General features: G+C 39.2%; 1 protein-coding gene across 3 annotated transcripts in view; it reads right to left on the bottom strand.

Moving 5' to 3' along the window:
* Positions 1-16,168: 16,168 nt before the first annotated feature.
* Positions 16,169-18,035, bottom strand: part of LOC116850012 — a 241,496-nt gene continuing 239,629 nt past the window's right edge. For all 3 annotated transcript variants that reach the window (XM_032827774.1, XM_032827773.1, XM_032827772.1), the window contains one exon: positions 16,169-17,455. In XM_032827774.1, coding sequence (XP_032683665.1) covers positions 17,286-17,455 — 170 coding nt within the window. In that variant the 3' untranslated portion in view covers positions 16,169-17,285. The remainder of the gene's footprint in view (positions 17,456-18,035) is intronic.

Raw genomic sequence — 18,035 nt, 5'->3', positions numbered from 1 at the left:
ATCGATAAGGACAATGATTAAACAATGTGGTGACGCCAATCACAGGCCCGAATCCGCAACAACGGAGGCACTGATTGGGATAGGATCGCATTTCACGTTGTTATATCCGTTTGGTCGCAAACGTTAACACTACAATGCCCGACGGAGTCATTTTGGCTCTTTTGAGGTCTTCTTGCTGCCATTGTTTCTGTTTCTCGTGGCTTAGAAAAAAAATCTCTCGCGACTTTTAATTACTTTTAAAGTAAAATACGCTGAAAATCTAACGGGAAAGATGGATAAATTATTTTATGATTTATTTTGAATGCCCCTAAGAAAGTTATTTTAGCACTTTTCTTAATTTTTAGTGTTGTGAATGTTCATATTTTACAAATTATGTTCTCAACGTATTCAGGATATTCATCATTACGAAGAATGAGGAACAGAGAGAGCTAAAATATTATAATTGCAAGGAGTCAAAATGACACATTCGGGCATCCAAAGGTATTTCTTGTTTCTGGGGATTCTGGCCCTAATCTTTCGCTAGTCGCGAGTTTTTGTGGAACAAAAATGGAAATTCCATGATGCATTTTATTCATTGAAAGTAAAACATCACATTTTTAAGAAATAGCCTTGTCAGTTTTTATAATTTTAAGTACGCCAAGAGAGGAATATTTGAAAATTTATTTATAGAGGATACAAAGTTTATTTCTGCGAATAAACCTTACGTCTTACAAGTAAGCTTTAAAATATTTTTTTCTCAGTATAATTGCTTTTTAGAGAAAAATAGAAAAAACACGACGCGTATAACTCCCACTTTGTGCCGTGCCGAAGTGTAGTCGTTCAGCAGCCCTTAGGTATCCATGACTACCGGAAAGTTAACACCATCTCGTTAATCGATCTCGTCTGTAACGCCGTACGCGTCTGCCGTTCTACTTTTGGTCGCTATGCTAAATATTTCGAGTGGTCTCGCGGTAACAAAGTTTCGATTCGCGTGGAGCCGAGCAAGCCGCACAGCCAGCTGTCGAGCATTTTCGAAATGATACGCGCTTGTTACGTTGTAGCCGGGTATCGTTGAACCCTCGTGGAACGCGAATTGATAGGTCAATGATAAACGTCGGCGGAGCCAGTCGCGGAGTCGCACTAGCGCAAGCACGTAGCTATTAATCCGATGATAAATGCACGCTGGCATTATCGGACACATGTATATGCAGAACGTCGAGAGCGTCAAATTAGAAACAGCGACTGCTAATCCTGATGGATTAGCTTCTAGCGCGAATAACGTCCTGTTCCGCCTTCCGCGATTTAATTAAGCGTCTGTCGGCCGAATAATTTGTTAAGTAATTATGACTGTCGGGTGCGCGCTCGCGCGCGCCTCCCCCCCCCTCCCCGCAACGATCGTATTTCGAGATGACACCCGCGACACGATCGAGAGGGGTTCTCTCGCGGCCAACGACCTCCGGTCTATCTTGAGCGCGCTGTTAGCGAATGTATTAGGTACGCGAATCAATTCAGTACCTTTACCTTTAATCAATCATGTAACTCCGCTTTAAATTCAAATATCCTCCCGCCATTTAGTGGGTCTTGAAGTGCCAACCTTAAGATTTAAAATGCGCTGTGCAGCTCGGCAAAGCTGACAACGTAATCTCACGAATACAATGGCGTTCGACAAGCAGCATATCAGACTGTATCTTTTTTGTTTTCCAATTGGAAAAAATATTACGGAGGCAAATATGATCTGCTCAGTTTTGGAAAAAGGTGCTATAACGCATAAAACCTGTGAAAAATGGTACCAAAAATTTCAGAATGCTAATTTCTGCCTTGAAGAATGCAAGAATGTCGCAGAAGGAACAAAGGACTTTGTCTATTCGTTGGGCTGGGAAGTTTTCCCTCCTTTATTCATTAGACCTAATCCCTTCAGATTACCATCTATTTCGATCACTTCAACACGATTTGGTTGACACTTCAACACTTTCAGCTCTGAATTAATTCTATTCGCAAGAACACTTTTTTCTCTATTAATTATTGTTTCTAGTAATGTAAAAATGATATCTAATTTTTTCATAATTTTCCAATAAACCATTTTGGAGAAATCAAAATATTGTTTCAGAGAAACAACTCTTTGATATGTTGCATTATTTTCAATATAAATTATATTTTGTGTAATAATAATTTTCTACTTTTCACACATCGTAATAATACACGAGAATATTTTGTATAGTCTACTTTTATAATAAGTAAACGTAATATTAGTACATTGCGATTATTCATGAAACGGCCAGTCGAAGTGAAGAGACGACGAGTGCTGACAATTTATTAGTTTTTACTGTTACAACTATTATAAAAGTGATTAAATTAAAATCCCGTCTAGAATCGTGAGAGACAGAGTTGCCAACAACGTTTGACTGGTTGAAAGTGAAAAATATCGATTAGTTTGGCGTCTTGATCGATTCGAAGTGCGTGTTGCTTCAGCAACGACGAGTGTCAAAACGGGTTAAAAACACGGAAGTCCGTATTGGCGATTTCATCGACTCAAAGCTGCCGTCCTTTTTCCAAGAGAGAATTCGTCAGCTTTGCTAGACGGAGAAAAATATTAGAAAATGATGGCGAATATTTCGCAAATATTATTCTTTTGTAAATATAGACTTCAAAAGAAGCACCGGATTAATTTACGTGCCTAATTATATCTCACACGATGAAAGAGGAAACGCGCTCCCGTGAATCATCGTCAACATGGGTTCGCACAGTTGCGAAGTTCTCGCGGGAAAGCGAAATGCACGTTCCACGATCGACTCTTGTCTCGTTCTCGAAGCCCCGCGAATACGAAGCGCACGATCGATATGGATGCGGACGTGAGGGTTATTGGTAATCCTGTTTATTCAATTTTATCGTGCCAAGACTGCCCATTCCCTTCTGCCTTACCTCTCGCGCGGGTTAAGCCTGTCTAACTCGTTAAGTAGTTATTTCTCGAACCGACGGCACGTTAAATTATTATGCTAATAGTGCCGCGCGGCGACTCTCGGAGCGACGCGACGTATCGCCCGGTCGTTTTATAATGGAATCAAAATTGAAAATCCGGAAAGTTAGATAATTCCGAGGATCTGGCGAACTCGACGATATTAAGATTTAATATTGCATTATATCGCCTCCGTAGTCCTAATTATTTTGAGCTATCCCGAGCCGAAATTTCAGTCCTACTTTGGACCTGAACTTTCTAATATGCCTGTATATTCTGAAGGATCAGAGTGTGCGTGATATACATGGAAACTTACTTGGCATCTCTAAATAGCAGGAAACGCTCAAAATGTCATTTGTAGATTCCAAAGAAGATTTCTTAGCAAAATAATAAATAGAATCAAATAAGATTTGTATAGACTTTGGAATAAGCGTTAGGAATAGAACACCGTGGTTGAAAATGGTATCAGAATTTTAACTCGGAATTAGTAGTGTTTAGAGATAAAAATGACCCAATTTGACGGTAACTTACTCAATAAATTACGGTAAATTACCTAGTAATTTTGAAAAGCTAGTAAAATGGTAATTTTGAAAAAATTTCAGAAGTAAAAAATTTGTATGTAAAGTTTAAAATGAGCGGTTAGCCTTTGAGATGAATAAAACACTTTATTTTATTTTATAAAATTTATTTATTTATTTATTTATTTTATTAATTTATTTTATTCTATAAAATTTCTTACTTTCTCTTATTTTCTTATTCTTTTTCTTCTTCTTATTTTCTTTTAGTTTCTTACATTGCAGTTTCTTACATTGTAGTTTCTTTGATTGCTTATCGAATACTCCGAATTATAAGTAATATCTGCAATAAGTTTATTATTGTTAAAAAATACACGCGTTTCGTTTGCAGCCTGTGTAGAGTTGATTTTGATGCAGTTTCAGCTATGAATATTCCTGCATGACGTGCGGTAGCTCAACCTTCACCGAAATTGTAGAAAATATAAATCAAGTCAATCATTAATCAAGTAATGAAGTTATTAATCAATGCTCTGACCGTCCATCATTATACTGTAATGCTCATGTAAATCTCAAGGGGTAATCACCCCACGGGGAGTGAAAAATATACTCCACTCTATTCTCTCGTTGCCACGTACGTTTTGTCACGAGTCACTTCATTAATTCGCGCGACGTAAACACTTTTTTCATTACAATAACAGGCGCGTGTTGCGCGCATAACGAGTTTAATGCGCGCGTAAAACGCACGTCATTATCGTGTTTCCTCAAGCACACGTCTTCGGCGGTCTGCACCCTCGGACGGACGCTGGAACGATGAAAAAACTAATTTTCTCGCGCAACCGTTTGCCCGTACTGTTGACCGCGTATATCGACTGTGCGTGACGGAAATTGTAGGAAATTGCAGTTTTCGTTATTTACGGCAAATAGTGTCAACAAGCGTTTATTACTCCTATCTGATATGCGCGTTGCAATTGATCAGTTCGGACGATATAATTTAATTGCTTGTATACACCCTCTCCCTAGTAATTCAACTTCCATTTCCTTCTCGGCGCACTCGTTATCGATGCGCAAACACCGTTTGCGCGTAATTTATATACGCCGCGTCGGTGTGTTATAAATTATTACGGGTATAATCTTTCCCTCCTTCGATTCTCGCGCTGATTGGTTTCCGCGCGCATTCGCGACATAAATATTAATGGCACGAAAAGCTAGCACGCCTTTTTACTCTCGCATCTCCACGGTCGGCCAGGTGATTTTTTCAAATAGATATAACTCTGATAACGCGAGAACTCTGTCGCGTCAGAGAATCGTCAGTCGCGCCGAGATACCGAATGGGTGTCTCGCTTATCGTCAAATTTCACCCGCCTAATCGCGCTTTACTCTTACCTTTTATGCCGCAAGCTGCGTGTGTGTGTGCGTGTATGTATGTGTGTGTGTTGAAGCAATTCATATCGTCCACTATGTCGCCGTAGTCCGAACTGGCGGCGCCAATTTATTACGCCAATTTATTGCTTTGTCACGACGTTTAATTAAAAGTGCAAATGGTCGGTATCATCAAGGCTCATCAGGCCGGTCTAGTTCGTAACACTTTTGTATGCCTCCGGATCCATTTTTGTCCGAGAACTTTTCTCTCCCCGAGTACAATCGCTATGGTCACTCTCCCCCTCCTCCTCCTGTCCTTCTCTCTCTCTCTCTCTCTCTCACACACACAATTAATTAATGAATTTTGAATGCAGATGCGCATGAATCACAGGCGAAAGATTGAAAAACTTTTGCGTAATTGGCTTTAATTCTCAATTCGTAACCGTTTTTCGCAGTCAGCGGTCAGCAGTCGTTCACTGTCTGCGCTCTGTTCCGCTAAAATCGGAACACGCAGAACGAAAATTACCGAAAGGGGCGATTAATTCGTCCGAACTGAGAAAAAAAAGAGAGAGAGAGAGAGAGAGAAGGGGAGTGTCGCGCACGGGCGAAACTGCAAAAGGAGAACGCCGACAAATTCGCGGCAGAAAAGCGAAAAGTCACACGCGATCCCTTTCTGTCCGTTACCGTTTTTTCGCCCGTAACAGCTTACCGGCGATCGCAAATCGCGGGCGTTTGCATTTTAACTGCTTCGTAGCAGCGCTGGCGGTGCTAACGTTCACGAATGAATGTGGAATTTTTGTTCTCACCCGCGGTCTCTCCACCGTAATGATATATTAACGGCTCTTTGGAGGCTCTCTTTCATGCCGATTTATTGAAATAGTCATTCTTGCTCTCTCGTATTGTGTGTAACATTCTGTTCGAATAAAATGGGATTTTTTTCGTGAATGGCCACGTATATATGGACGAACGTATCGATGTAATCGGTGTGGTTTAACTATCGCTTCGTCGATATCGTTTCATCGCGCGACACCCCAACCCGGATTTCCTCCCGAGCCGGTTGATATCTTTTCGGGAGGTTCTTTTCTTTTTTGTTCGACAGAGACGCGGTGAGAAGATGCAAATAGCGAGGAAACAAAAACTCGTCGTGAGTCGCCTCCGGGTGCAGGCGACTTATTAGCCGTTATAACTCCTCAACTTTTCTCACGGCATCGCGCTCTCCTTCCTCTCCTTCCCTCACCGAAGTTTCCCCCGCGGTCGAGGAAGTGCACGAATCCCGGAGGGAATTTTCTGCCTTTGCTGTCGGCGATAACCATGTTAATGCAATATCTTGATGGTTTACGGAAACGGTCCATATCCTCTCACTTCTGGCGTGCCAAGTCGGTAGTCTTGCGTGTTCGCGCAGTCCTTTTATCGCCTCTCCCTTGCATTATTTTTTTTTCCGCTTCTCCTTTCAGCTATCCTCCGTCTCGCGATCCTCCCTCTTTGTTCCCTTATGTACTACATTCCGGACGATATCGTTTCTCGCTCGTTATTACACGGAAAAGAAAGACACATTACCAGATATGTTTAGTTGCGAGCAGCGTAGAGTTGCATCACTCGTTATCTTTGTGTGGCGGTAACGTGTATGATTGATACGACTCAGTATCTTACTTTGGCACATCAGCTACATCGACGTAGCTGCGCGTGATCTGCTTGTGGCAACTAGAAATCGATTGCAGTGACATTTACCATGGATACATCCTGGTTGGAGCAATCAGATATCGTCACTGTAACTCAGCAATTGCTCTGTGATTGCAGCAATCACATAATTAGTTGTTTCGTATTTTACTAGTCTGGTGAGCACATTTGGATTTATACGTGGCCAACCATGCACTGAGAAAATAAAATGGTTTATCTAACAAAAATTGCAGTTACTTTCGGCACCAACTAGGTTTTTTGGTCGTTCCAACACGAAAATGTGACACATATATAAGATGACATACATATAAGTAAGGATGTACGGTTTATGAAATTGTGTATCGCGATGCGATCTTCTTTAAGAGTCGCAATAAATGCGATATATCGCATCCCAATTTTGTATAATATGATTTTAAATCGCACGCAATTTTGTCTCGCAAATACGATTTTGTATCACAAATATGATTTTAAATCGCGTACAATTTTGTATCGCAAATACGACTTTGAATCGAGCGCGATTTTATATCGCTGACACGATTTTTAATCATAAGGGAATTTGGGGCATGATGGGAGCCGTAATGTTTAAATCAATGTTGAAAAATAAATAAGTCAATACTCTTTTCATACTGCATCAAAATATTCACTATAAAAAGACACAAGTACTGTGAAAGTTAGAAATGAAAGCATAATAAAGTCAAATTATGTTTTCTGAAAAACATCACTTAATAATTATGCTTTCTACGCAGAAGACATTAATGAGAGACACTTTACAAAATTTGTTTATTTCAAAAACATTAACTTTTAAACGTTTCTAAAAGTGACTTATTAAGACATGCAATATATAATAAGATGTGTTATTGCACGTTTAATTAATTATAATTAGTTATTGAGAACATTTTTTTCATAAAACAATGAGACTACCTTTTTTATTTTCTTTGTTTACTAAAATATTAACGACAATTAATATTAAATGTAGCAATCTTTGGCAATCTTCTGAAACATATATAAAAATATATAAAAATTAAAGATGTACGAATCAAAGATTTTTTATGTCGAATCGAATCAAATTTCAGATTTTAATTTCAAATTCGAATCGAATCGAATAAAATCAAATTGAAAGAATTGTTGAAAGAATTTTTAATTAACATAATCATTGAATTCAACATTAAAATAGTAACTTTAGTATAAGAGAGATAACATTGATCATATGATATCAATTCATTTTAAGGTAAGAAATATATGATATATTTCAGTTTCAGTCTTGAAAGCTGCGCAACGACACATATCGATCCGACAGTTCTCGGTAAGAGTTTATCTAGAAGTCATCATCTTTTAATATTTTTGAAGAAAATCTTAATGTATAGCAAACTTTTCAAGTCATGCTAATTCCCATAAGGCTGGATGCCTGTAATAGTACTTCGTTAATGCTAATGTGCGCGATCCGTATTCGAATCTTTTCGATTCGAAATTTTCGAATTATTCGGATTCGAATTTGAATCGAATCGAATTTCACATGACTCGATTCGATTCGATTCGAATAGTTCGCACATCTCTAATAAAAATCATATATAAAATGAAATAATGCAACTTTAAGACTGTTATAATGGTATAATTCCATTATATATTTAAATGTATAAGCTTGAATTAGATGATAAAATATTGTAGTTTGTTGCGCGATATCTACACAGATAACTTGCAAGACTTTAACCAAAATAACAAGTGAATTTTGAAATGTAGACGCGATTTTACGATAAAAATATAGTTGCGTATCGCAAGTGTTGTTCACGAAAAGAAAATCACAGTGCTTACAATATATCTAAAAATTACACATCCTTACATATAAGGTTATTATTCTTAACATTATAGCAGAGTAAAAACACAATAGTTTTCCTAACCATAAGTAATAATAATTATCTCTGTGTGATTATATTTACGGATATACCAAATATTTTTTTCTCAGTGTACTGTTTCTTCCGTATGCTATTATTGATCCTTCTTTTATTTACAAGAATTCGGCATTATATGGCAGACAAGCAACTATATTTTGCGTCGCGTTATAAATAGGAAATAGCGAACGCAATATTCTGAACTTGTGATCGGATCATCCCCAATGCGCCGATTAATCTGCCCCCGTTCTCACCGTCTTGTACGTCTCACGTTTACGCGTAATTACGCGCCATAACGACACGTTGACTCGTCGTCCCTTCTATTCTCCGTCCCGAGAATGCATGCTGCATCGAGGCCCCGAGTGCATAATACCTTGTTTCAGCGCGGACTAGATCTCTTTGGCGCGACCAAACTTCGCCAATAGAAACTCACGTTAACTAAGTCTGACCTAAGACTCGCGCGCTAGACGAGGATTTAAAGTAGCAATTCAAGTTGAGTTATCGATAAAGCCCGATGGAACTAAGAGTTTAGTTTCAGCTCGAAATGAAATATTACCCTGCGCGACTACGTGAAGGAGTTGACGGGAGTACATATAGGAGTCGCGCGACATTACGAACCACACCCTCGCCTCCCAGTCGTCATCGTTGTCGGAGTGTGCGAGCGAGCGCGTCATAGGAAGTCGAAACTGCAATTACATTTTAATTAGAACGTTGACAAGTTTCCTTCCGGGCACATTTCAACATCTCGCCGCATTTTTCGTCGTGAATGCCGCCGACTTGTATTCTTTCAGTCACTCCTGTTACGAGACTTTAATTGGACAAAACCGGTCGCTTGGAGATAACTAACGCGAATGTAACGAACGGCGGGAGCTGCCGTCGCTGGTTACGGATTTTGATGCATCCAGTTATCGGGGGCGTGCTTGAATTGCAGAAACCGTTAACGAGATGACGTACTGCTTTTCGATTTTTGTCATGCGTATTTGAACGAAGCATTACGGGGTAAATTGACGTCAGCGTTTGTTCCAAACTGGTACCGTCGTCGCGTAGGTTCCGCAACAGCGGTCTATGTGCACGCCTATCTGTTTGAGTGATTACGAATGTAATAGTGTACATGTGTACAAGAAATTAGCAAGACACACAGCGTATCTAACATAACACATTCACGTTATAGTTATTTTCGTTCCCAATCTTTTAATTGTTCTAACACGAAAATAGTGCAGCAGTAACACACATGTGAGGTTTTCCTCACTAATATTTTATAGCAGAATTTAATAAACAAAAAAAAATAATGATTTTCTTATAATTTATAGTAATTTATAGTAATTATTCCATTTTGATATTATTTACAATGAAGATATTCAATGAAAATACTTTATAATTATTTTTGGCACTAATCTTTTGGTTATTCTAACACAAATTTTTTAATTGAAGTAAATTAAAAAATTTTATGTATTCTGTAGAATAGGATTCTGATTGTATTTTTATTTTAAAAGAGTACATAGATCTTAATAGTGGAGTTTCCGTGATCGTTGATTATGAATATTCAGAAATTTGTTGGACGTGGGATATAATTTTGCTATTTTGTTGTATAAATTTTTGACATTGCTACATTTCTCTATGAGAGTGGCTTCTACAAAGTTGTATGTGAAATTTTCGACTTTTTATAAAATGGAGACGAAGTTCAAATATCAGCTTTAGACCATTTCGAAGTTGTTGGCATGTCTAATTTATGCGTTGCGAATTTGTGAAAATGACCAAAATGCACTTTTGGGAGGTTTAAACTCTTATTTTCTCAGAAATTTGACACGATGGATAGTTTTCGTTGTCATATTCGTATTCAGCACACCTGATTTACTAAAGAATGACCCTTTATGATAAAAGTGCAAAATCTTGTAACATAATATAGTTATTGCTTGAAACTCATCTCAAGTAAGGTATTCAGATTTGAAGTCAAAGTAAAAGTTAAGGTAAATGTCCCAAATGTTAAGGTAAATGTCCCGGATATGTACCTAATTCCGGACACTCTTATTATTTCTCTAAATATTTCATCTTTCAAAGTACACTAAATATAAATAGTAAATGTATGTATACCAATATGTATGTATTGTACGTTGAAAGTTAAAATATTCATATTCAAATATAAAAATAATAACAATGTCTAGAGATTGGTACATGTCCGGGCATTGATACATTTATCTTAGATGAGAGTTTTTTTTTCAACTGAATTACAACTACAGCTACAAATGTCACACATATTGTAATTCAACTGAAAAACTTGGATCTAACCTAGAATAGAGGTTTAAGAATCTCTCAGATGTGTGTGAGACAAGTTTCAAGTGACAACTGTTAATACAGACCTTGGTCTAACATATTTCAAGAATATCTCGTCATTTGTCGGTATAATTGTTACATTTTCAATATGCAGACACTGATGCGTTGTACTTTTCTTGAGAAAAACATTTCCATGTATTAATGCCCGCAGAATGTAATAGTATATCGCCGAACGGTAAGATATTGTTGGAGAATAAGACTCCCGGATTCCTTTAAGAGTAATTTGATGCATCGCGCAGCTGAGTGGATTAAGTATCGGAATGGCAATCTGCAGCTTTCCCCTGTTCTTCTTTGTCTTCTTCTCCGTCTTCTCTTTCCTTTTACTCTTCTTCTCCACGGAACACGATTCAGCAAACTCTAAGAGTAATAGATAGTTTTAGTTCGGTATAAACTTTCACCGGATAAGATGTCCAGGGCTTTACGATAAGACCTGCTTCGAGGTATTCGCGGTTGTCCTTAATACCCTTGGAAAGGTATTAATTCTTCAATTATCGGGCTAGAATGCCCGGAGGTGTAATAAACTCTCCATTCAGTTTATCAATGCAGATTATATGTAAGAGAAGGGTAATACCATAACGATCGTATCACGGGGATGCAATTCTTCGGAAAGTTCCCCGGCATTCTATTACCACTGTTACTGCAACCGCGACATGGAAAGCAATAGTTACATAATATTTTACTGACAGCAAAAATATTGTACATGTCACGACGTTGTGTGAATCTAACCACAGAAATTTCAGTCATCCAGGTAGATAATTAATCGCGTCTGCTGTTTTTCTTAAAGTCACTTCATGCAGAGTCATCGATCGTTAAAAGTTCCGCCTTGCTGGACAGTGATTACGACATATTCAGTAGTCATATTTTTGAAATGCAGGATTTCTAATTAATATCGCAACCCCTTCGCCGTGATAACTTTTATTGATCTCGTTTTATACAGAGCGTATACGAAATACTTGGACAAACTTTTAGGGCCTATTTTTCTCGTCAAAATTAAGAAGAGAACTTCTATAAATTCACAATCAAATATAAGTGGTTGCGAGGTTATACTAAAACAAAGATTACGTTATGTTATATTTACGTTAACGTTAAATAATCATAAGTAAATATTTAAATTATAACAAACGTTCAAAATGACCGTCATTTAATTAAAGGCGGGCATTGATACGGGCAGAATAAAGATTATCAAACCATTTCAATCTTTCGCGAATGTTTTCGTATAGCCTCACAAGCATTAGTAATGTGTTGACGAAACATTTTTTCGTTATCAATATGTTGCGAGTACAAATGATTTATATGTTCTCATAGATAAAAATCTAAATTCAAGTCTAGAGAACGATTGGTGTCTTTTTTTGCCGATCCATCTATCTGGATAATTATTGTATTATTAAGTATATTTTTTATTTGACGCTTAAAATGTAGCGGTGCTTCATCGTATATAAACCACGCGTTTATTCTTAAAAAGTGACGCCAACATGTGCCCCATTTCTGGCTAGTGAAAAATGTACTTAAAATAGGTACCAAATTAAAGACCTCGATAAGCTGATTACAAAGATATAAGTTTTAGAGCCGCTCAGTGTACCGTTCCAACACTACGGTCCAATAAGGTTCCAAATTTTAGGTTACTTTCTTTGTTTCTTTAGCAAAACTGTATGAATTTTAAAAATTCAAAATGCCACATATAAAAATTAAATAAAATAACATAAACAAATGTAAATGAATGGAGGAAAAAATTGGCTGTAAAGAATAGTTCAAATCAGTTTAAATGATAAACCAAAGTAAATTGCGTACTTTTATGATTTTTGAATTTTGCCAGTAATTTTGACAGTAATTGGAATCGCGTCTGGAACATGGAATTTATACCATTAAATCTTCATTTAATTTTAATAAATGTAGCATTTAGAATTTTTAAAATCCGTTAAATTTTGCTAAAGAAATATCAGTTTGAAAGTAGCTTAAAATTTGGGACTTTTTTATCTTTGTAATCAGCTCATCAAGACCTTTAATTTGGTGCTCATTTTAAGTACATTTTTCACTGCCCAGAAATGAGGCACATGGCCTATGGACCAGTGACATTCCTCTTTAGAGGAATATCCTTCAGCAATTCTGGAAAGAATATTTTTTAATAAATTTAAGTAATTATTGCCTGTGAGATGTGGCAAAATATGTATGAACCAATTGAACAATCGTCCACAATTCCAGCCCATATATTAATGCGCAACTGTTGTTGATATCTACTTGGGATCCGCCTCGATTGTTATAATGTAGATGTTTGCTTATGATTATTTAACAATAACGTTAACATAAACTTTGTTTTACTATAACTTCACAACAATTCAAATATGATTATGGATTTATATAAACATTTTTATTTTGACGGGAGGAATACGCCCTAGAAGTTTAACCAAGTATCTAATAAACATATTATTATATCGCATTAATTACGAAATGCTTTTGTAAATCCGCGAACAGAGTCTGTCCACGTTTACCTCTTTGTGATTGCAATTATTTTCGCCAAAGTAATAATACGGCGCAGAGAATGCGGGGGACTCGAAGGGGAGAAAGCGCGCGGCGCGGCAGCGAGCGTTGAGCCTCGGGGTCAGTAGTTCGAATCAACGCTTCGGCCAGCCATGTGTCGCGCGGCGTTAAGGAGTAAGGCCGCACGTGCGGCACGTCAGACACGTGCGGCTCGTAGCACATGTAGCCGAGTTTTAATTTCGACGACGACCCAAGTGGACCGAATGGCAACCTAGTTACTCACCCACCCAGCACCCTCTACTCACCACCACCCACGTTTCCGTTTGATTAATGTCGATTTCACGGCGTTGGCAATTACGTTTTCGTCTTCCTTACCGCGCCGCGCTGGCCGCGGCGCTGCCAAACCGTCGTCATACACGGGCGATATACCGCTTCGCGAAGGAATTACGAGCGACCTAATTTACCGGTGGAAACGCTTATAAGCCGGTCCCTGCAATTTGCCAATCCCTTCGGAGCAGCTAATCCGACTACTTCCCTCTCTTTCTCAGTCCGTTTGCTCTTCCCTCCCTCCCTTGTCGTTAAGATTTTACTCGACTTGCAGATCGCCAAACTACAAGAAGAGCGTGCGCGCGCCCCGTTTCTTTGGAAGGGTCTATCGAAGTATTCGAGAAGATAATACAAGAACGAGCCGATGTGCAGTGTCGCATTAAAAGCGCGTGAAAGTAATAGCATCTAAAGTAGCGGAAAGTCGTCTCTTTCTAGTCGCGCTCTCGAGTCTCGACTAAGAAACATTTAAAGAGTCATTCCTTGGCTACCTTTAGTTCGAGAAATTGTCAGTCATACAACGAACTGCTCAATTTGGCCTACTTAAACCGCACCCCACAACGAGGAGGTCTTCACGTGCTTTTGTCCGGGACCGCTTTTAACCCGACGAGCACTTCGACCCGACCCGAGATTAGTGCAATTAGAATCCTCGTGGAATCGGTGTGGGTAGTCGTAAAGATTCGGAATGTTGCCGCGAACACGCAACTCGAATGCGTAAGCGCGTCGCCGCGGTAAGATACACGCACGGTCGAACGATAATTATTTTTATCCCGCACCTCGAACGCTGAAAGTACTTTGCGTAAACGCGAGTGTATTCGCGCAAAATGAATGAGCAATGTTAACTCGTTTGATGGTATGAAAGTTTGAAAGCATCTTCCGGATCGGACGGAGCTCGGTTTTAAAAGTGCAACTCTGTAATTATATCCTGTACGGCTTGCTTCGCTCTACGAGTGCGCGAGCGCTGCGGACGTACACGAATACGTACACGGATACGTGATGATATCATGGTAAAAGATAACCGAGTGAAGCAGTAAAGACAGGTATAAAATGTACTTACCTCGCACTCGAATTAATCTCATCCTTTGGCGACAAGGGCAGATCCGGTTATGCAAATCTGAGAGAGCACAACAAAGTAGCAGTGCGACGCGAATACACAAGTTTCAAAAAAGCTCTCTCCAGGCCAAAACTCGCTGTTCTTTCCAATCGTTTTGCGGCGTGTTTGTACACGTCATGGCTGTTGATCATTCGACTAGGCTATATTATTTCAAAATATCATATCGTATCATATCATGTTCGCGCAAAATAGAAACAATAAATTAAAAAAATCAAATAAAATAATAAAATCGGATCAATTAAAATTGGTTTTAAATGTTAAGGCTCTGTTGAAACTCCGTGCACGCTTAATGGGGTGTGAACAGTGTTGCGCTTGGATAGTTTTAAAATCATCCAGAGGTGTGGATAAGATGAAAATCAGTAAATCCACACTGAGAGAAATTATTCAATAAAAAATTAATAAACCGATATTTCCGATCAAAATGACTGATGAATTTTTATATCCGATCAGAAAATATGCGATGAGAAGTATCGGTTTATAATTTTTTGATCGGTGTATCTGATAAAATGCCATTATGATGGGAAGTATTCGGTTAAATTTAATCGAATATCCTGATCGGATATAAAAATTCATCGGTATTTTGATCGGAAATATCTATTAGTTAATTTTTTATCGGATAATTTCTCTCAATGTATTTAAGATGGAGATGGTTTCGCTAAGCTATCTAAATAAAAGATGAGATGGTTATGCGATTCATATAGATTATTCTTTAGATTCTTTTAGAGACAATTTACATAAATATATAAAAAAAGTGCGCAGATAATAAATAAAGATATATAAACAGTAGTACTTATATTTTTATTTAAAAGTTTTCTACTTTTCGAAAATAAGAATTTTTAGAAAATATCGTCTGATAAATAGTTTCTACGAGTTACATATATTTGTTATCCTGTACTAAATTTTTGCTCTACCGTGTTGATGAAGGCAGCAATGTGTTGCACTTGAAAAAGTTTGTTTCACATTAGGGAAATTCGTCAGAGAATGTAACTCTATCTCTCTCTCCTTCAACTCTAAATAGGAAAGTCTTGCGATGTTACTGCTAGATAAGTAATTGTGTACTAACATAATTTTTTTCATCCTATCATGAAAGAAATCTATCTTCGCTACTACTAGAAATAGACTTGTTTCCAAATGCAATTATAGTTTTGACGTACAAATCTATTTCTTTTTTAAGAAGAGATCTTTACATAAAATGTCACTATCTAAAAACTCCAGGTAACAAATTCTGCTGTTGGATATCGTATAAAAAATATCTTAAATCTTTTTCTTAGATAAGATAGCACTTTTTTTTATCTAAGGTAAAGATGCTTATGTCTTTACTATCTAGATATGGATGAGATGTTTCGCTTTCTTAGATGATTTAATCTAGATACCAGCAAACATTAGGCCTGTTCTTTGTAGCTGCACTGCTGAACTAATGTAATAAGTTAGAGTGAGAAAACGTATATTTGTCTCACTTCAGTATATTGCACCAGTTCAGCAGTGCAGCTACAAAGAACAGACCTATTGAGTGTGAATCAGTGAGGCAAGACGAAGAAGAGACACACGGTGCGTGTACAGTTCGTATATCATAGTTTATTATAATTTGTACAGATTACAAATTCGGTACCTATCTTGATGCGTTTTCTGTTAGACATCATAAAAGGAGCGAATATTGAGCAGAACGCCGCTCGTCACTGCGCTAACGTTATTATATCAATTATCATAGTTACCCCTGTATTATCTATATTTGACACTCTCGATGAACACTCCGATCACTAGTAAGTATCGCGCTTATAGCACCCGATGTGCCACGCCATCGGTGGATACAAATCAAAGTGGTAACGGAAGTCGAACCCCCAATCATCGTTTCCTCTCTGATCCTTCGCTCGATCGGAACATCTGCCAGCCCTCTAACCTCTATAATTTACGACTCCTCGGCTCATTTCATGTTTACCTCTTTGCCCCGAACTTTTGTTTCGTCGCGTCTCGAGAAGGAACATGAGCGCGCGCGCGCGTGGCCGCACCACGTGTGTCGTCTCGTAACCCTGTCGAAACGGAATGATGCTCAGGAAACTTTTCCTTTTTTCATCGAGAATTCTGCGCGCGCCTGCTGTACTTCCGTGTCGTTCGTCGAGCATGACAGCGCGCGACGCTAGTTCGCGGGGGATCGTTCCGAAATCGCGAATTTCGCCGTCAGATATCGAAGATGAAGAAGAAGAGAAGGCAGGCAGGCAGGTTGACACGTGACACGCACGTGTGTCACCTACGCGCGCCCACTCTTTGGGGTTAAGCATCCATCATTCCCGTCTTATCTTCTCGAAACGCGGACGAGACGATCGCTCTCTGGCAGTGTTTTGTCCCTGTTTTTCCTTTTTCTCTCTTTCTCTCTGTCTCTCCCCTTATGTCGCTTAATCTCGATCAACAATTTACATGAAAAGACAACATGTTTGAAAAGTAACTGCCCGCGAGTAGTCGCGCGCCCTCCCCGCGTCGATCCGCTAGCGTCTCGCCGATCTCTCCTCGGTTATTTCTCGTAGGCTCCTCGAATAAAAATCATTTCGTCTCATTCGACTATCTATTCTATACATAGTAACATACATAACTGGAAGCCCTAGACTACTAGGTTTTACATGGACGATGTAATCGGATCAGACAGTGGCAGCGATATCTTCATGGAGGATGCTCGCGAGCTACCTGCTAGCCGCCGGCTCGCTCCTCGCCAGTACATTCGTTATCGGGGGTACCGTCATCGTCAGCGATGTCATCATCAGGAACAGGGTGGCCACTACGGTAGCCATTATTATCGCCGCGCCGCGATTACCATTCCAGGGCCAGTTCTGTCCGGTGCATCCGTTTGCTCCTGCTCAACAGAAAGTAGTCGCATGTTAACGAACCGCGATAACCACCGCCGCCGCCGCCGCCGCCGCCTTCGCCGTCGACGCCGTCGTCGGGCTGGGTAATGAAATTTTATGGAACGTGTCGACGTAGATCACAGCGAAGTACTCGGCGAGTGCTCCTCGCCGTTCTCGAGTAATAGATACGATGTTCCGAAGGCTGCGCGACAAGTTTAATTATACTCGGTCGTGGGTGGCACCTGCATCGGTAAAAGCCGTCGCAGACTGCAAAGTCCGCCGCGCTACCCGTGGAAAATGTAAATTTGAGGAACGAGCCTAAGAAAGTTGCGTCGAACTTAAGCATCTTTTGAGAAGTTTCCTTCGCAATTACGACCCTATGTACTCTAACGGCGCCGGCCGAATGGTAGTTTGATTCGAAACGAGCGGATGGTAATCCGAGGTGTTGATTTTGCGATTGATCACGCCTTCAAATACGGACCTAAGACGACTCGTGGTGTGTATGTTGCGATGTATTTTCATGGATTTGCGTCTCTCTCTCTCTCTCTCTCTCTCTCTCTCTCTCTCTCTCTCTCTCTCTCTCTCTCT

The sequence above is a fragment of the Odontomachus brunneus genome, unplaced genomic scaffold (assembly GCF_010583005.1).
Source record: "Odontomachus brunneus isolate Ranch 3 - 2012 unplaced genomic scaffold, Obru_v1 Obru_scaffold_131, whole genome shotgun sequence".
Lineage (NCBI taxonomy): Eukaryota > Metazoa > Arthropoda > Insecta > Hymenoptera > Formicidae > Odontomachus > Odontomachus brunneus.
This window is presented reverse-complemented; position numbering and strand designations above follow the sequence as displayed.